Here is a 16,462-nt window from a genome sequence, read left to right on the forward strand (position 1 = left end):
TGAACACAAGCTTGAGGCCAGGAAAAGATTGTGGTAGCACTTTGAAAAGCCACTAACTAAATGTCTCACAGTGCAGCGCATGCGTTGGCTCAGCGAGACCTAAAAATAGCACCTCTGCTGGCATGAGTAATTCATAGAGACCTGGGGAACTCCTTGCCGATGGTCTGGCATCTCTTCCTTGGAGCCCAGTAGAACTTTGTGACTGATGGAGTGGTCAATTCATGAATAGATGGAGCATTTCATGACCTTTACTGATGTCTTTTATGACCTGGTTTACATTGTAGCTCTGCTGTCTCTACACATGCCTGTGAAACGGGTGTAATTTAAGGGCTGTGTCTGCTGTCTGAGCTGCATGGTCTGCCTGTCAAGCCCAGGTGATAGCTCTGTTCTCTAAGGCCTCATCGTGCAGGATCTGAAAAAGCTTTACCTTTCCAATCCTGCCAATCGTTCCAAGTACGTTCCCAGCCATAACACACACAATTCTTCTCAGACATGAACAATAACATGTTTCATGGCTACTGCTTTAGAACTGCCAGTAATACCAAGACCGTTTCTCTGACACATTGTGCTGTAAAAAGCACTGTTTTTCCCCTTTACTTAGACTGTGCAGATTATAATAAGGGGCACTGGTGAGAGGGGTGTGGGATCAAGGATTTGAGGGGCACTGAGTGGGTGAGGGGTCTTTTTCTTGAATCCATTAGGACCCACAGCAAACGTTCCCCACCACTGGAAGTTCAATACTGGCCAGCAAGACTCCAAGCTATTGCACCAGCATTAGATACAGTTCAGCCGATGCCCCTCACTCCTTACCTGGGGGAGCCCTGCTAGTATGGACCCTGGCCTTCAGCTCCCCCTGCTGGTGTGCACCGCTAGTCACATGTCTACATCTTAAGGACCAGGGCACAGGTACCTCGCCCCTTTATTTCCCATGGTGCATCACAGAAGTGATATTTTCAAATCTGCCATGTCCTTGCTGCAGTCAGGAGGAAATAAATCATAAGAGATACATCACAGAAGGAAAATTTCTAAGTTCCCTATGTCTGCCCGGCACTCTGGAGGGAATAAACCACAAGAGAGCGTTGGTGCCTTTAATGCCTTTATTGAAGCTTTGTATCTAACATTAGTATGGTCCTGGCTGAGACGCGGTTGGCAGGTTCTGGTAGGGTTGCGCCCAGAACCTCACAAAGTCCCTTCTCAGGTTCTGCTTCTTTGATTGGTGGTTGATTTTCTGAGTGATTTTTAGTATGGTTCTGGTTTGGCTGCGCTGGGCAGATTCTGGTAGGATTGTGCTCAGAAATGCAAAAAGTCCCTTCTCAGGTTCTGCTTCATGATTGATGGTTGATTTTGTGGGTGATTTTTAGTATGGTTCTGGCGTGGACGCGCTGGGCAGGTTCTGGTAGGATTGCGTCCAGAACTGCACAAACTCTGTTCTCATGTACTGCTTCATGGACTTCAGGTTGATTTTGTGAGTGATTTCCAAATATTGCTGGTACTCTGGGGAGTATGGCAGCCAAGGAGTTGGGACGCTGTGATCTCCTTTGTTGGGGTCGCTGTAAGAGTGAAGAAAGACTACAGGTTAGTTGGGAAGATAACTCGGGTGTCTCATAGACAGAATATCAATAATTGTGGCCATTCGCAAACAGCAATACCCCATGGTCAAAGCGAAGGGTGCATTCCTTTTAAACTTAAGTGAAAAGATGATGCCCAGAGCCTGGGCACAGACGTGGGCAGATATGAAACTCTTTCATTATTATCTGATTCCTGATATTTGTAACCTCCCACCTCTTCTTGGCAGACATCCCATCTGGAGATGGTATTTGCTTTCTTGCTGTAGTCTTTCACAGTTTGTGCCTGTGACTAGGACCTGTGAACGAAGCTCTGACCTATGTGTCTGCCTGTGTGGCCACCTTGCTCCCTTCACAAAACAGCTGACTTGAAGATGCTGAAACTAGGCAGCAAGTACTGGAATGTGTGATGCGCAATGTGCCCCACCTTTGCGATTTATTTTTTCAAATGTTGCTAGCTTTGCGTAGCAAACAGCTGGCAAAGTAAAAAAAAAAAAAAAAGAAGAAGAAAAGGACCTGTGCGACAGAGCACACATTCCATTACTTAGGGCAAAAAGTGTGATGCAACTGCCGCTTAACTTAAATGATTGAATTGAGACTCGCAGGCAGCCCTGTTCCTTGGCGCTGGAAGTTCAATACAAGCCCTCCCCTCTTCTCTCCCAACTCCACTTAGGAGTCTGGCAGCAGAGTATGGTGTGGAGCAGTTGGTGTGAGGCACCTATTGGTTCCCCACTTCTGCTCAGCAGCTATTTCCCTACATCCAGAAATCCTGCCCATTCTGGGTGGAAAATGCTGATTTTGGAGACATGGGTTGTTGCAGTTAAACTCTGCCTCGGACAATGTTTCCAGACTCTTTACTCCAACATAATAAGGGTACCACTACAAAACTTGTTTTGCATTTTACATCTTGCCTACACATGGCTTCAGGTGCCTGCTGGCAACAGACCTTTTGCAGCCAATGCAGACTTAGAAGGGTTTAGGGGTCAGTTCCTACCTAATGATTCAATGGCTTTCTTGTGTCTCTGTTCTCTTCTCCTGATTCAGTGGATGTGGCCCTATTCTAGTGTTTGTCCCATCCAAAGAGAATTCCAGTCTCACTGTTTTAATTGGAGGAGTTGTGCCCTTGCACTGCTGAAGTTGAGAACTTGTATTGCTCTGCACAAGGGCCTAGAACACCCTCTTCATCCCCCTCCACCCTTCCCCCCTGCACTCTGTCTGCTGCCAACTCCTGCATTAGCTGGCAGCTATCACTGAATGTTTGTTTAAACCATTCAAAGATGGCCGCCCATGCATATGGTCACATGGGAACTGATGGATAGAATGTTGAACAATGTCAAACATTCACCCCAGTACAGAGATCTGGGCCTAAATCTATCATATTTTTGCTCCTCATGCCATTCCAGTTTAAACGCGACCATATGCAAATTAGTCTTGACACTGCTCCCCATGGGAACAGTCCAGCTAGAACTGCCAGGCCAGGTCCTCCCTGGACCAAAATTAAGCATCCTTGGACCGGTTTGGGTTTCACCCCTCATCAGCCAGGCTAGCTTGACTCCAGTGGCATGGAGAGCACGGGACCCACATCTGGGCATACCAGTCTCACTTGGGGTAAAAAGAGCAATTGATGGAGAGAATGCTGAAGAATGTCAACCATTCACCCCAGTACAGAGATCAGTGCCTAAATCCATCGTTTTTTGTTCCCCGTGCCAGTCCAGTTTAAACCCAGCCATTTGCAAAATCAGTCTTGACCCTGCTACCCCTGGGAACAGTCCAGCCTGAACTGCCAGGCCATATGGCTGCAACCTAACTGGAGTGACATAGTGAGCAAAAGAACGATGGATTAAACCCAGGTTTGTGACTGGGGGTGAGTGGTTGAATGGTTTCCACGCTCTGTCCATCATCTTGTTGTGTTTGCTATGTTTGCTTCACTCCAATTTCTTGCAATTATTTTGCTTAAATTGCTAAGCAGTGGAGTGCGCAATAATGATTTTGTTGTATTTCTCCTTTAGAAAAACAGCAGGACAGATGTAGAGCTGTTTACAGGTAATGAAGCAACACAGAATTTCCGAAATAGTCTGCATAGCAGCATTTTGTTTATTTTTTATTTCATTTCTACATGGTCTTATCACATTGTCTTACTGTTACCAACAAATAATGTTGTGTCCTTCCTTTCTTCTTGATTTCCCCCTCTCGAGATTCCCTAGACATTCCTGACTCCAGGTACCCTCTATGCCAGTGCCCCATGGGGTGAACCATGCATTACCAATGAACACAATGTGCAGAATAGAAAGCTGCAACCAACTTTTTAAATTGTAGTTTTATGCTTTGTGAGATAATTGGTTTCTGTGATTTAGCGGGTCTACGTCAGCACCTTTGTGGCTGTATGGCAGCAGGTGTGTTACTCTGTTAGAGGGTGGTACTGTCTCTCTGGCTGTTCACGCTGGTACTTTGAATGACTCCCTGTTGTTTTTGTGGTTGAATTTCATAGTGATGATGGAGGTATGGTTATATTACTTGGCTTGTTGATATAATATGGTAGGTGCGTTGAAGTGGTACGGCAAGTGTTCTAATTGTTACTGTAATTGCGTGGTATATTTTGGTTGTTTCATGTTGAGATGGTGGATATACTGGCAGGAATATTGGACGTCTTTGTTTTTTATAGTGGTTTATAACTTTTGCTTTACGGCTGAATAACGCTTTATATGTTTTAATACAAACTATATGTATAATGCGCATGTAAGTTCATTAATGTATGAAAGAATGATATTTATATGGGGATGTATGATGTAACAACGCGTACCATTACAACGCGGTATGTTACATCGCGGTTTTAACAACGCAAGTCGTTACATCGACTTGCGTTGGAGGGCGCTGGACATAGGAATAGTGTGAATTACTATTCCAACTCCAGTCTACGTACAGTAGGGAAGGTGTTGGAAAGTAATTCACACTATTCCTTATCCTACAGCGCCCTCCAGTGCAAGTCGGTGTAACGACTTGCGTTGTTAAAACCACGATGTAACCATACCGCGTTGTAATGGTTGCGTGGTAAAGGATGTTTCCCTTTATATGGTAGTGCTTGTACTATTATTTGGTACATTGATAGGCAAATTATGGGGTGTAATATTTCTGGAATTAATGCATGATTAGTTTGTATATTATTTGGAATAATAGTAAATATTAAATTAGTTCATAATAACTTTCTTAATGCAAAGTTAAGGCATCGTGGGTACTATTGGATGAGGTCGTCAGTGATGTCACAATGATGCCATTTAATATGGCGCCAGTGCTATCAGATGTGGAGTCCCAAACAATGCACGGTTGGTGTGCATGTTATGGTTAGTTTACCTCACCATAACTGGCGAATTTCAGTGGTTTTTAGGTTTTGTTTTCTAACTATAATGACATTTTAACAGTCGCTTTTTTAGTTAACTTCAGAGTTTTTAAAATGCATCATGTGTTCTAATTATACCAGTTCTTTAACTGTGATTGTTAATTACATTTCCAAGGTTATTTGTAAATACATGCTCAGGTTTTATTACCAAAATTTAGCAAACCTTCCTTTTAACCTTTTTTTTAACATATTACTTGAGTTTTAGATCATATATTACTTCCAATTGTTGGTGCAGGTCCTGCAACCAAATCCGTCATTGACCAACCCTTGCTGCACCTAGACTTTGGCTATGAGCAAAGGGGGTTGGGCTCAGGGAGTTGGACCAAACCCCATTGTATAGGGATGCGTTAACCCTTTAGATATGCACAGTGGGGTTTGTTGCAGGACCTGGCAGTAGGACAGGCTCTGAGACCATCCCACCAAACCCTTGTACTTTTAGGCCTGATCAGCGGAACTAGCCTTATGCTCTGGCATGTGGCTTGCCCGTGCAGTACCTGAGACCTAAAGTGCATGGCAGGAGCAACAAGTCAAGTTGTCCAATTGGATAGGCTTTTTATTTTTTAATTTAGGTCCGCTGAGATTCTGCGAACCTGGATTTGAGGACTATTTGTGAAGCAATAGTCCAACTATCTCTAACTATCAATAGTTTCAAGCCTACTAACACATTTATGTAATTCTAACTTCTAAGAAAATAATGAACATATTTACACCAAACCAAGTACAGTTGTAGTGTCATGTTAAGTTGGGCGTACTTATGCTCATGTTTTTTCCGTAGCAAATAGCAAATCCTATGGGAGGTAATGGGGGATTTTTAACTATCCTGTTAAATGCCCTGCCCCAGCTGAATAGCATGGAACTCAAAATGTCAAGAGGAAGCTAAGCATGATAAGTGCTTGCCAACTGTGGTACAGTGTGGTGAAAATGCACCAAAGTTATTAGCAACTCATGGATTGATTTTCACCCCCATTAACTTTACACCTCCTTCTTGTCAAATCAGCTTGACACCTAAGATTCCTACACTGGTTTGCATGTGCAAACAAGCCTGCAAAATATTTAGCAAACTTATTAAAGGATACCAAAGTTATTAGGCATGAAAATGTTTTTGCCTGCCTTTAAACTTGAACCCCAAAGGGTCTGCATGAAACTTGGTATTGCCACAGAAGCCCAACCCATGTCTGATAACTTTAATGTGAATTTGTCAAATTATGCCATTGGTTATTAGCAAACGAAAAGGTTTTTTACACCCCTCCCTTTAACTGTGCCCCCCTTGAAAAATCTACACATATGTAAAAATACTAACAGTAAACTAAACATGCTTAGCATCTGAAAATTTCATGTGAATTTATATATAGCGCTAAACTTATAGGCACATCAAAAATATATCTTTACAACTGTTAAGATAACAATTTTTTAACCGTGTAATGTCCACCAAACATATTACATACTCGTTTCTAAAAAGGTTACAGGACAGATTTACATGAACACAAGTAAAGCCAATTCCTTGCACACAGTTCTACTGTCTTGAAAAGTTAGATGTAATTCTTTCAAACTGTTTTCACAGAGAATAAAATCCTTTGGGAAATAAAATGATCAATGAAGCTTTTTTGAACCCCTCCCTTTTTTTGTCTCCGCTTAACTAAGCAACACAAGACTTGTGGCTTAGTGAAATTGGATGAACTTGGATGCAGTGCATTGGGGGGGCGCAAGTTATAGTTAGCTCAACGGCTACATTTCTCTGGTTTTGTACGAGTGACACGTCAGGCTAACTATAACGTCCCTCTAACCTTTGTTTTTTTCCGTGAATTTCTAAGGTTTTTTTAAATGCTAATTCCTAACTAGAACGTCCTTGAAACCTGTGTTTTTTTCAGTGAATATATATCTATATATGTGTGTATGTGTGTACGTACATATATATACACACACACACATACTTATACAAGCATGCTCTGCAGGAATAGTGCTCCACATCTCCACATGCAGCAGGAGGTCAGAGCATGTAGACTTGGCATTTTGACCCTTGCCCTAAGGTAAGAGCTCCCAGAAGTTCGGGACCTTGAGCAGTGGTCTGGGTACTTACCCTGTTCTTGCAAAGTTTGCCCAGTACGTGATCATGTATTGCGCGACATCTCGGTCCTTAGGCCGGTAGGCGATGGGGGTGCTGAAGGGCTTGCCAAAGATGTACTGAAGATCCTCGGCGTGGTCTGCTCCCATCCAGCTGGGGTAGACGGGCATTCGTGAGGCGTGGGAGAACATGTAACTGTAGGTCTTACCATTCCTATAGTAAAGTTACAGGAGAGATTGAGAACAGAGTCAAACACAGGGTTCCCTGTCATCATAAACCATAACTATGGGCACCATGTCTGCCTCCATCTGAGGCGATGACAAAGCTGCTGTCAAGCACTCATGTTTCAAATGCAAAATAAGGACTATGTTAATTTAATGAGGATGACATGGAGTGTCGGTGACTGCCAGGCACCCTCTGTGTTTCATCTGGACTGTGGGGGTGTATCTGGTCGAGTTTGGGTAGAAGGAAGCTTTGGGTTAATAAGAAAACTTTGGCAAAAACTTTGGATTGGGGGCATTGGAGGTGGGTTGGATTCGGAACTACAGGTGGCAGAAGGACTGGACCAGTGATTTTAGGCAGAAGAATGTTTAGAGTTGCATTTGAAGGTAGCAGAAGAGTTGGATTGATGGCTGTAGGTGGTAAAGGGGTTGTACTGGTGGAAAAAAGGTTGGATTATTGATAGAACGCTTGGATTAGGGTCTGTATGTGGTTAAAGGGTTGGCTTAGGGATTGTGTGTTGCAGAATGCATAGCTTGGGGCTGTAGGTGGCAGAAAGGATAGCTTGGTGCAGTAGGTGGCAGAATGGATAGCTTGGGGCTGTAGGTGGCAGAAAGGATAGCTTGGGGCTGTAGGTGGCAGAAAGGATAGCTTGGGGCAGTAGGTGGCAGAATGGATAGCTTGGGGCTGTAGGTGGCAGAAAGGATAGCTTGGGGCTGTAGGTGGCAGAATAATTGAATTTGTTGCGGTAGATGATCAAGGGGTTGGATTGGTGGGAGTTGTGTCGGATCAGTGGTTGCAGGTAACAGAGGATTGGGTTGGTGGATTCAGGTGGCCAAGATCTTGGATTGGTGGGTTAAGGGTTGGATTAGTGGCTGCAGATGGCCAAAGAGTTATATTGGTGATAGAATGGTTAGGTTGGCTGTTGTAAGTAGTGTATGAGTTGGGTAGGTGGCTTTAAGTGGCAAGTGGTCTGTAACAGAAGGGGTGGATCTGGGTCTGTAGGTGGTCAACATGCTACATTGGGGATTGGTGGACAGCAGAATGGCTAGATTGGGGCTGTAGATGAGAGAAGGATTTAATTGGTGGCAGAAGGTTTAGATTGGTGGCTGTAAGTAGCAGAAGGGTTGTATTGCCTGCTTTCAGTGGAAGGATGTTGTGACTGTATGAACACAAAGGAGTTGTAATGGTGCGTGGAGTTTCTAATGCAAGTTGGACGGATGTAGGCGTATAATGTAGTGTGGTGGCTTCAGCATAAAGAGTAGGGAGTAGAGATGTGATGGTGTAGTGTTAAGTGTAAAGTTTAACTTTATTTATTGCCTGAATTATCTTGTTTGGTGAAAAAATAGATTTCTATGTGAAGAAAATGATAGGTAAATCTAATAAATGCGAACAGGCTGTTGGTTGGTGTTTTCACTGGAGGTGGTGGCATGACATACATAAGCATTGCGTTGGTCGTGGTGAAGATTTTGTTGCTCAGCATGGTTAGTGGAAGCACTGGCGTTGTCCAATGAGTGTAAGATGTGGCTTGATGGCAGTGGTTAGTGGAGAGGTTGGAATGTAGTTATAGATATTGGAAAAGGTGACCTGGTGAGCAGTGCTTGTCCAGGGGACACCTTGGTAGACTGGAGTGGTGGTTGGGGTTAAGGACAGAGTTCCTTTCAAGGATGGTGATTGTTGTGAAGTTACATGAATATACATGAATATAATGTGTAACGTGGTGTTATTGTCTGGCATGCTTTATCCATGGGTTCGGATTTGCACTCCGTGTATGAGGTATGGATATGCTGTTAAAGATACGGCTGCTGTGTGTACAGCAGGGTTACTAGTAGCAGATTAGGTAATGCATTTGTTACGTCTACACATGTATTCCGTGCCTGTATTTGCATGCTTAATGAAACAAACCACTCCATAAAATACTACACTCTAGACAGTCATCTGTACGAGTCCTGTACCCAATACTTTCTACCACACCTGATTCTTCTCTTTCACCCGGCGCAACACTTTATTAGGAGGGTCATGCAAAGGCAAAAACCTGGACTGGATGTTCTACTAACTCATGTACCTCATGAACTCATGAATTATATAATCAGAACTTCAAGTGCCCGAGTGCAAAAGAAAAACTGGACTGGATGCGCTCCTCACTCATGAACCTGGGACACCTCAGATTCTATTCTGCTCCAAAAGATCGGAGTCTTCGGAGGGGGCTTCCTTGAGCCCACTTTGATCTTCGAATGAAAGATTTGTGTACATTGCATCAGCATGAGATGGAGTGCCTGGCCAGGCTGACTTTAGCAGCGGGCGTGATTTGCTCAAAGCCGCACAGGGCGGTTCTGTTAAGGTCCAGTTACAAAAGCAGCTCATCTTGAGTGACACTTCTTGCTGGCGCTTCTCACACGAGGTCATAGCAGACTGTCTTAAGGATGTCAGAACCAAGTCTAGGGGAGCCTCCTCCAGTCTTTCTGGGTTGAGTGGACATAGTGTTGTATGCATGATATTGCTCACCACTTAGTCCACCTATTTGCCCACTGCCCCACTCTCTCATCAGTAGCTCTTTTGCCACCTTGGACTAATCTTGCCACTGCTCACCTCCAGCCACTTCCTTCCCATCGCCTGTCAGTCTCTCTCTCTTCTCAACACCTCTTATTGCACTGGCCATCTCCTTCGGCTACTCTGTCGGTGCCCCCTCTTTCATTACTGCTCACTCGTCACACTGCTTCCCTTCATGTCACAGCTCCCTCTCCCATCACTAAGCAAGCACTGCTGCCTCTGAAGTGTTGGGGCAGCCTGTCGTATCACTCATCACTGCTCAGCTCTACATGCCTGTATAGTGCTACATATACCCAGTGAGGCCAAAAAGCACTCTGATTTCCACTGGTTCCCGAGCACCCTTCTTAGAGGGAATGGTTGGGAGACTGGGATTCGGTATGTTCCTTGTGGGAGATGTTGGCTGGCTCCCTTGAAGTTTGAAGATATGCCCCACATATGCAATGCAGTTGTATTCTGTGATGTGGAGAGTAGAAAGGAATATGAAGCTGTGAGTAGATACTTCCCAATATCTATATTTCATGTTCTGCGTCCCATGGTTATATGGATGAGTAGGTCATGGTTTGTTTTTTTAAACGCAAACTTCATTGCATTTAAGATATGCCAGTTCTTACATTGACGACGGACAGGAGAATGACATAGATCATACGAAAGGTGTTACAGAGATAATCATGCAAGTGGCACATGTTTCAAGACGATGTACTATACAGCAAACTAAATAAACATCAAACTATAATCCCCCAACCTGTTGCTTGGTTCATCTAATCTGGGTAATCCTATGTATGTGGTGGTCCGTAGGCAGTGTACAGAGTGTCGTTAAGAGTATGTATGGGCAGGCTAGAGTGATGACATACCTGGTCATACAGAAGAAGGGTGAACCCAAATAAAGCACCATCCATGATCACAATCCTGAAGAAAAATCTGAAATGTTGTCGACATATAAAGTAGGTGAGATGAGATTAGGTCATGTTTCAATGCTTTCCAGAGCTGGAGATGGTTGTCAAAACTCCATGTTCCAGCGAACAATCGGCTCCAAACTTTCACTCGCTGGATGGAGACGGAGGTTCTAGTTCATGTCTTTCCGAAGGAAGCCACCGTGCGTAAAGGAGCCAGCCTTGGGCAGAGGCCTTGCTTGGGCATAATTGAGTTTTTCGTGAAGGATGAGTGGCTCAGTACTGTGGATCGGTCAGTGGGTTAGGTGCATTGCTTTAACCGTGATTTGTCTAGCCACTGGGACCAGCGAAGGGAAATGAGTCCAGGCGTTAGAAAGGTCAGCACTGGGAAGCTGAGAGGCTATTTGGGATTCTCTGCAGTTTCCTAAGTATTAAGTCAACAAGCATCAAATGACTTCCAATGTGAAGCCCGACGGTGTAGTCAAGTTGGGAGAGTACCCATGCAAAGGTAGCTTGGTCTTTTTGCAGGAACCCAAGGGATGGGAAAACTCACTGAAGGCAATTCATCAATTGGGCAATTGGTCGTTTAACTTGTGGCGTGGTGGTGAAGTCCGAGGTCATGGTCAGTCGTAAGATGGTGCTGGTGGCCCGTCCAGTGGTCACAGGTTGAAATCTCAATTTTTCAGCTTTAACCTTGAGGAGGTTCCAGACCACCTCAAGGTTAAAGCGTTGGCATTTCCCCGTGGCACAGCATCAAGATCAGATGAAGTATGGAGCTTTGGAACGACTTGTTTTTATCAGCGTAGTTACAGAGGTTGGGATTTAGAAAGAATATCAAGGTATGCAGTGAGATAAGGTAGATGTTGGACAGGTCTGGAGCCCTGATTGAGCCTGGAGGATGCCCGCTGAGAGGGTTAATGCTTCAGAGGTGAAGACGCATGTTGAGCATCCGCTCAGCGAGGTATGATGGGACCCACAGTAGGACGGTGCCCTGAATTTCAAAAACGTGCAGCCTCTGAAAGTGGGTGAATATGAGAAAGTGCAGGTGGGTTGGCCGACAGAGCAGGAGGGACCCAGAAAAAGTGAGAAGGCAACACAGAGAGAGAGAGATGTATGTACCGAGTTGTACATGACGGTGAGTGCACTGAGGAGGTAACTTGCAGCAAAGGATAGGTTTTGTTAGTAGTTGTGTTTGTTGAGAGTGACCATGTACTGAATTATGTGGCAGTAGAAAGAGCATGCAGTGTCTCCTTTGAACCAACCAGATCCCTCTACATCTAATCGGATCTGGAGCACCAAAATTGCTTCCTATTCAGATAACAAGCAAAATTGACCTTTCTGAATATCACAAAATACTCACCCGGCGTTGCGGTGGTGCAGGGCCAGGGCTTTTTGGGTCGGAACCAGGAAAATATAATCAGTCTCCACGTCCACAACTGTCCTTTTCATGGTCTCCTGGTCGGGTGACACGGGCCAGGCCTGAGTGTACAAGTTGTAGGCCATATTTGCACCCTGAACCCCCTTCTCCATTGTCAGCCCTTGTACCACCTTGAACACAGTGTCCCTGCAAACATAAAGAGAAAGCAAAACACTTACAAGGAAACGGATGCATTTGGGGGTGGGCGCCTAAGAGTCCTTTAGTCCTTGGATGAAACATACCCCAAACGTCTTTGTTTTACACAGTTCCCGCTGGCTGAGGACAGGTGCCCTCAGGGTCCATATTTATAAGTGGGCAACAAATGAATTACCCATTTTGTAAACTTCGAACAGAAACTTTTGCGTCTATCATAACTGTATAATCCTCTGAGTCCCTCTATTGTACCAGCAAACAGCACCAGACACACAGCCCCTGACTGCAATGAGCCCCCAAAATACAGGTGCAAACTGTATACCTGCTAGTTTGTGTTAGCACAGGGTGCTCATATTAATGCCGGATTATAGTTTGCACACCCAGGAGTTGGAAATCACGCTAGACTTGTGCATAAATCCATCCACTGCTGTGTGTGCAAAGCCCGATTTTGCACAATTTGCTCACATGATTTCCAGCAGGTTTTCCCTACTGTAAATAATAGGGACAAACTCCTGGTACAGGAGCAATTTGTACCCAACTTGGAATCCAGTTTTAGGTGCAAACTTTGATTGCACCTTAAGCAGGGTTTCAGCTAAGTAGAGTCTATAGTGTTGCAACAAATCTTTCAGACTAGATGGGCCAGGGATGTTCTTCTCTGCAGCGGATAGTAAATAAAATGAGATGGAAAACTGTCACTATGGAATAGGGAGCAATACATCAGAAACTGATCTACACAGACCCCAAGTCCTGGACTCACTTTCTACCTTTGTACCTCACTTTCCACCTTGTTTCGACGACAGTGCACCTAGATGCTGTGGCGCACATAGTACCTCCCCCACCCACACGCGGGTTCATCTCCTTACGGGTTGATCTTCTGCAGGGGCTGGTTGATTTGAGGCACGTCGAAGCCGGCGAAGAGGTGGCCGTCCATGTTGTTCACTCCCGCCAAGTAGTCCACGTTGACTGTGTTCTTGAAGAGGGTCTCTGGCTCCGCGGGGATGAAGTCGCCATCGATGACAGGGGAGTACGCAAGATAATGTACCATGGGATCTGTCATGAGAAATGTCAGGAGCAGAGATGGGGTCATAAATAGCACAAGGTTGGTAAGAAACACAGGGATTTGGTAAAGCAATTGGCCAAACTTGGTTAGATGCACTGACAATTGTAATCCTTAGTGTAGCCTATTAGCGTACTACAAATCTCCTTCCGCTGCGTCTTGTGATGTCAATATGTCTATAGCAAGGCGCGGTGCTAGAAATCGTAACTTGGTGCCCGGCCCCCTTTTTACTACTCAAATATAGGAAAATTCAGTTGGGCTTATATTTTTTTGCTTTGGCTTTTTTCACAGGAAGTTGTGCTTGTTTTTAGCACGTCAGTTGAGAATGAACACAAAGAAAGAGAGGTAAGTAAAGTGGTGGATTTAAGGAAAGGTGGAACCTCTTCAATGTCATTAGTGTTAAGTACACACACTTTTGTAACTCAAGTTGCGTTAGAAGAATAGCTGTTTCGCTTTTTTAAAGGACTGCAAGAATCACAATTTTAGAAAATAAAATAGCGAGCACTGCTGCATTAACAGTAATTTAACTTTTCGTATAGTACTTGTTGCCCGAGTCTTACAGTTCAGTTCTGCCGTTAAGAACAGGGATCAGGTTATTAAAGGGGTGTAGAAATCTTTTTTTGTGTGCATCTTGCTCAGGAGAGCAAGTGCAGCACACCGCATGCGCTACTCAAGGAGTTTGCACATGGGCAGAACACAGGGTGACACACAATGCAGTATAGAATAAACCCATCACTGTGTTTGTGTGGTAGGCCTCCCAAACTGTTGGGGGACCCACTGTAGGCCGCCACGTGGGTGAGTGGATTAAAAGGCTGCACCCACTGCTGTGGTGGTCTTTGGTGCAGGTTGCCTTTTTATCACACAGCTACCTCGGCTGTACTGCACACTCCTGTTGCATCCAATGAATACACACACTCTGGATAACGGTATGGGAGTAAAACCTCATGCTGTCAACAACCCCTTTATTATATAGCCTCTGGTCATGCCTGGCCAGTGCACATCCGGGGCAGTGAGTCACCGAGGGGTGGTCTGTGTGGCTCACTACATCCCTTCCCAACTTGGCATTAAGCTTTACCCCTAAGCTTACCTCACACAGTCTTTGAGCCACAGGTTCAGTTGTGGATTCGGCCTGACGTTATACCACTGGCGGTGTGAGAGGTCTGCTATCTCTTTGGCGCTCAGGTCATTTCGAGTGTCCATGCTTCTTTCTCCCACACCTGTCCACTCTGGAGTCCTGTTGCCTGGAGTGGGGCTACAGGATCTCTCGTCCACAGTTGGGTCGTCCATTGTTATATTTTCCTCCCCATCTTCAGGCTCCTGCTGACTCGATATGCCCACCTTCCAGAACCATGAAATGTTTCTGGTGACAGTTTCACTACCCTTACGGACTCCTATAATGGTACCCGTCAAGCTGAGCACTGGTCTTACCCCTGGTTCCACCCTGGCCTTCGGTCTTTAATGACCACTTTGTCACCTTGCATGATATGCCGTGTTGATGCTCACCTCTTTAGGCTCGCGCGTACGTTGTTCTGTATTCATCCATTATGGGCATTGATTGGATCGCAGGTTCGTTGAATCCACTCCAAGTGGACTGGGATCAAGTCTCTCCCGGGCACACTGAGCATCAGAGACCAAGGCGGGCATTGAGTGGTGCAGTGTGGTGTTCCTCTGTATTCTCGCAAGAAACTTTGGAGGCTGAGCTTGGGGTTTATTTCTTCAACCATAGAAATCCTGAGGGATTTGTTGGGGGAAAGCAGGAAGCGCTCAGCCTGCGGTCACTGTGGTGTGATGAGACGTTGGCGAATCCCCAAGTGTTCAAATAGATTTTTTAACTCTGACCCTTAGAAGGGCGGTCCGTTGTCTGTCTCGATCTCTTCTGGCAGGCCTAACTGTGCAAAGACCTTCTCTGGCACTGGTGCTACATTGGCGAATGCCATCGAGTTAACCAGATCGACAACTGGCTATTTCAAGTAGCTGTTCACAGGAACCAAAGTGTCAAAGCCAGGGCTTTTTTTTTGATTTGGGGTACCATGCTTCAGTTGGTGTGAGTGCTTTGCAGGCGAATGCTAACAGTGGCAATTTCCTAGATTCAACCTCTTGGGTGAGCACGGCCCCTAGGCCAACTGGACTCGCATTGACTAGTAGCTCAGTCCTCTTCTTTGGGTCGAAGTATGCCATCATTGTTTTGCTCAGATTGGCTGCCTTTATCCTATGGAACGCTTCTTCTTCATTTAGGCCCCATGCCCAGTGGGCACCTCTCTTGGTAGGAGATCTCAAGGGCTCAGGGATGCTAGGTTGGGAATTAATCTGCTACAATAGGTGACCATGCCCAGAATTCTGCCTACCTCTGATGCAAGGGTTGGTGCTAGGGCGTGCTTGATGGTTTGCGATTTCCGGGGATCAACCTGCACCCCTTCCTGATCAAAGACATATCCGAAGAATTCTATCTGCATTTGATAGAAAGAGTATTTTTCTCTGTTCGGAGTGATGTTGTGCTCCCAGAGGCACTTTAATGTGGCTCGTATGTGTTTGTGGTTCTCCTCTGCAGTTGCAGATGAGATCAGGATGTCGTCACTTATGTTCATGACACATTGGAACCCTGTCTCTCTCATATAGCATCCTGGAACACTTCAGCTGCTGAGGAAATGTCGAAACTCAGTCTTTTGTATCAGCGTAGTGCAAGGTGGAAAATGTTGTTCTGAATCTGATTCCTCTAAGAGGAGCAGCTGGTGGTATCCAGCATTGAGATCTACTTTTGAGAACCAGAGTGCTCCATTTGAATCACGATGATATCGTCCATTGTGGACGAGATGTTCCCCTCACTTTTTATTGCTTTATTTGGGAGGCGCATGTCGATACCCAAATGCAGTTCTCCAGGTTGTTTCGGTTTTCAGCTATAACCATGGGTGGGGGACACCCAGGGCGTTGGTCCAGATGGCCTAGTGGACACGTCGATGATGGAGTGCTATGAGTTTAACTGATTTGTCGATGTTCAACATAACTGTCAGGGCCTTACAACACCCTAGGCTGCTGTATAGTTCGGGGCATGGGGTTAGTAGTTCATCAACTTGATATGTTTGGATGTTCCGTGCACATGATAAAAGTCCTAGGTCTTCGGGGGTGTGACTCCCTAGTAGGTTGTCGGTCTCTTTGCC

At 45.2% G+C, this 16,462-nt stretch overlaps 1 protein-coding gene across 1 annotated transcript in view; it reads right to left on the minus strand.

The window, feature by feature from the left end:
- Positions 1–1,083: 1,083 nt before the first annotated feature.
- Positions 1,084–16,462, minus strand: part of LOC146868874 (bile salt-activated lipase-like) — a 69,206-nt gene continuing 53,827 nt past the window's right edge. Inside the window, exons 8-11 of the mRNA XM_085613899.1 lie at positions 13,114–13,300; positions 12,041–12,244; positions 7,037–7,234; positions 1,084–1,550 (exon numbers count right to left, since the gene is read on the minus strand). Of these exons, the coding sequence (XP_085470025.1) occupies positions 1,358–1,550; positions 7,037–7,234; positions 12,041–12,244; positions 13,114–13,300 (782 nt within the window). The 3' untranslated portion in view covers positions 1,084–1,357. The remainder of the gene's footprint in view (positions 1,551–7,036; positions 7,235–12,040; positions 12,245–13,113; positions 13,301–16,462) is intronic.

This window comes from Triturus cristatus, chromosome 1_2 (genome assembly GCF_964204655.1).
Source record: "Triturus cristatus chromosome 1_2, aTriCri1.1, whole genome shotgun sequence".
NCBI classification, from domain to species: Eukaryota; Metazoa; Chordata; class Amphibia; order Caudata; family Salamandridae; genus Triturus; species Triturus cristatus.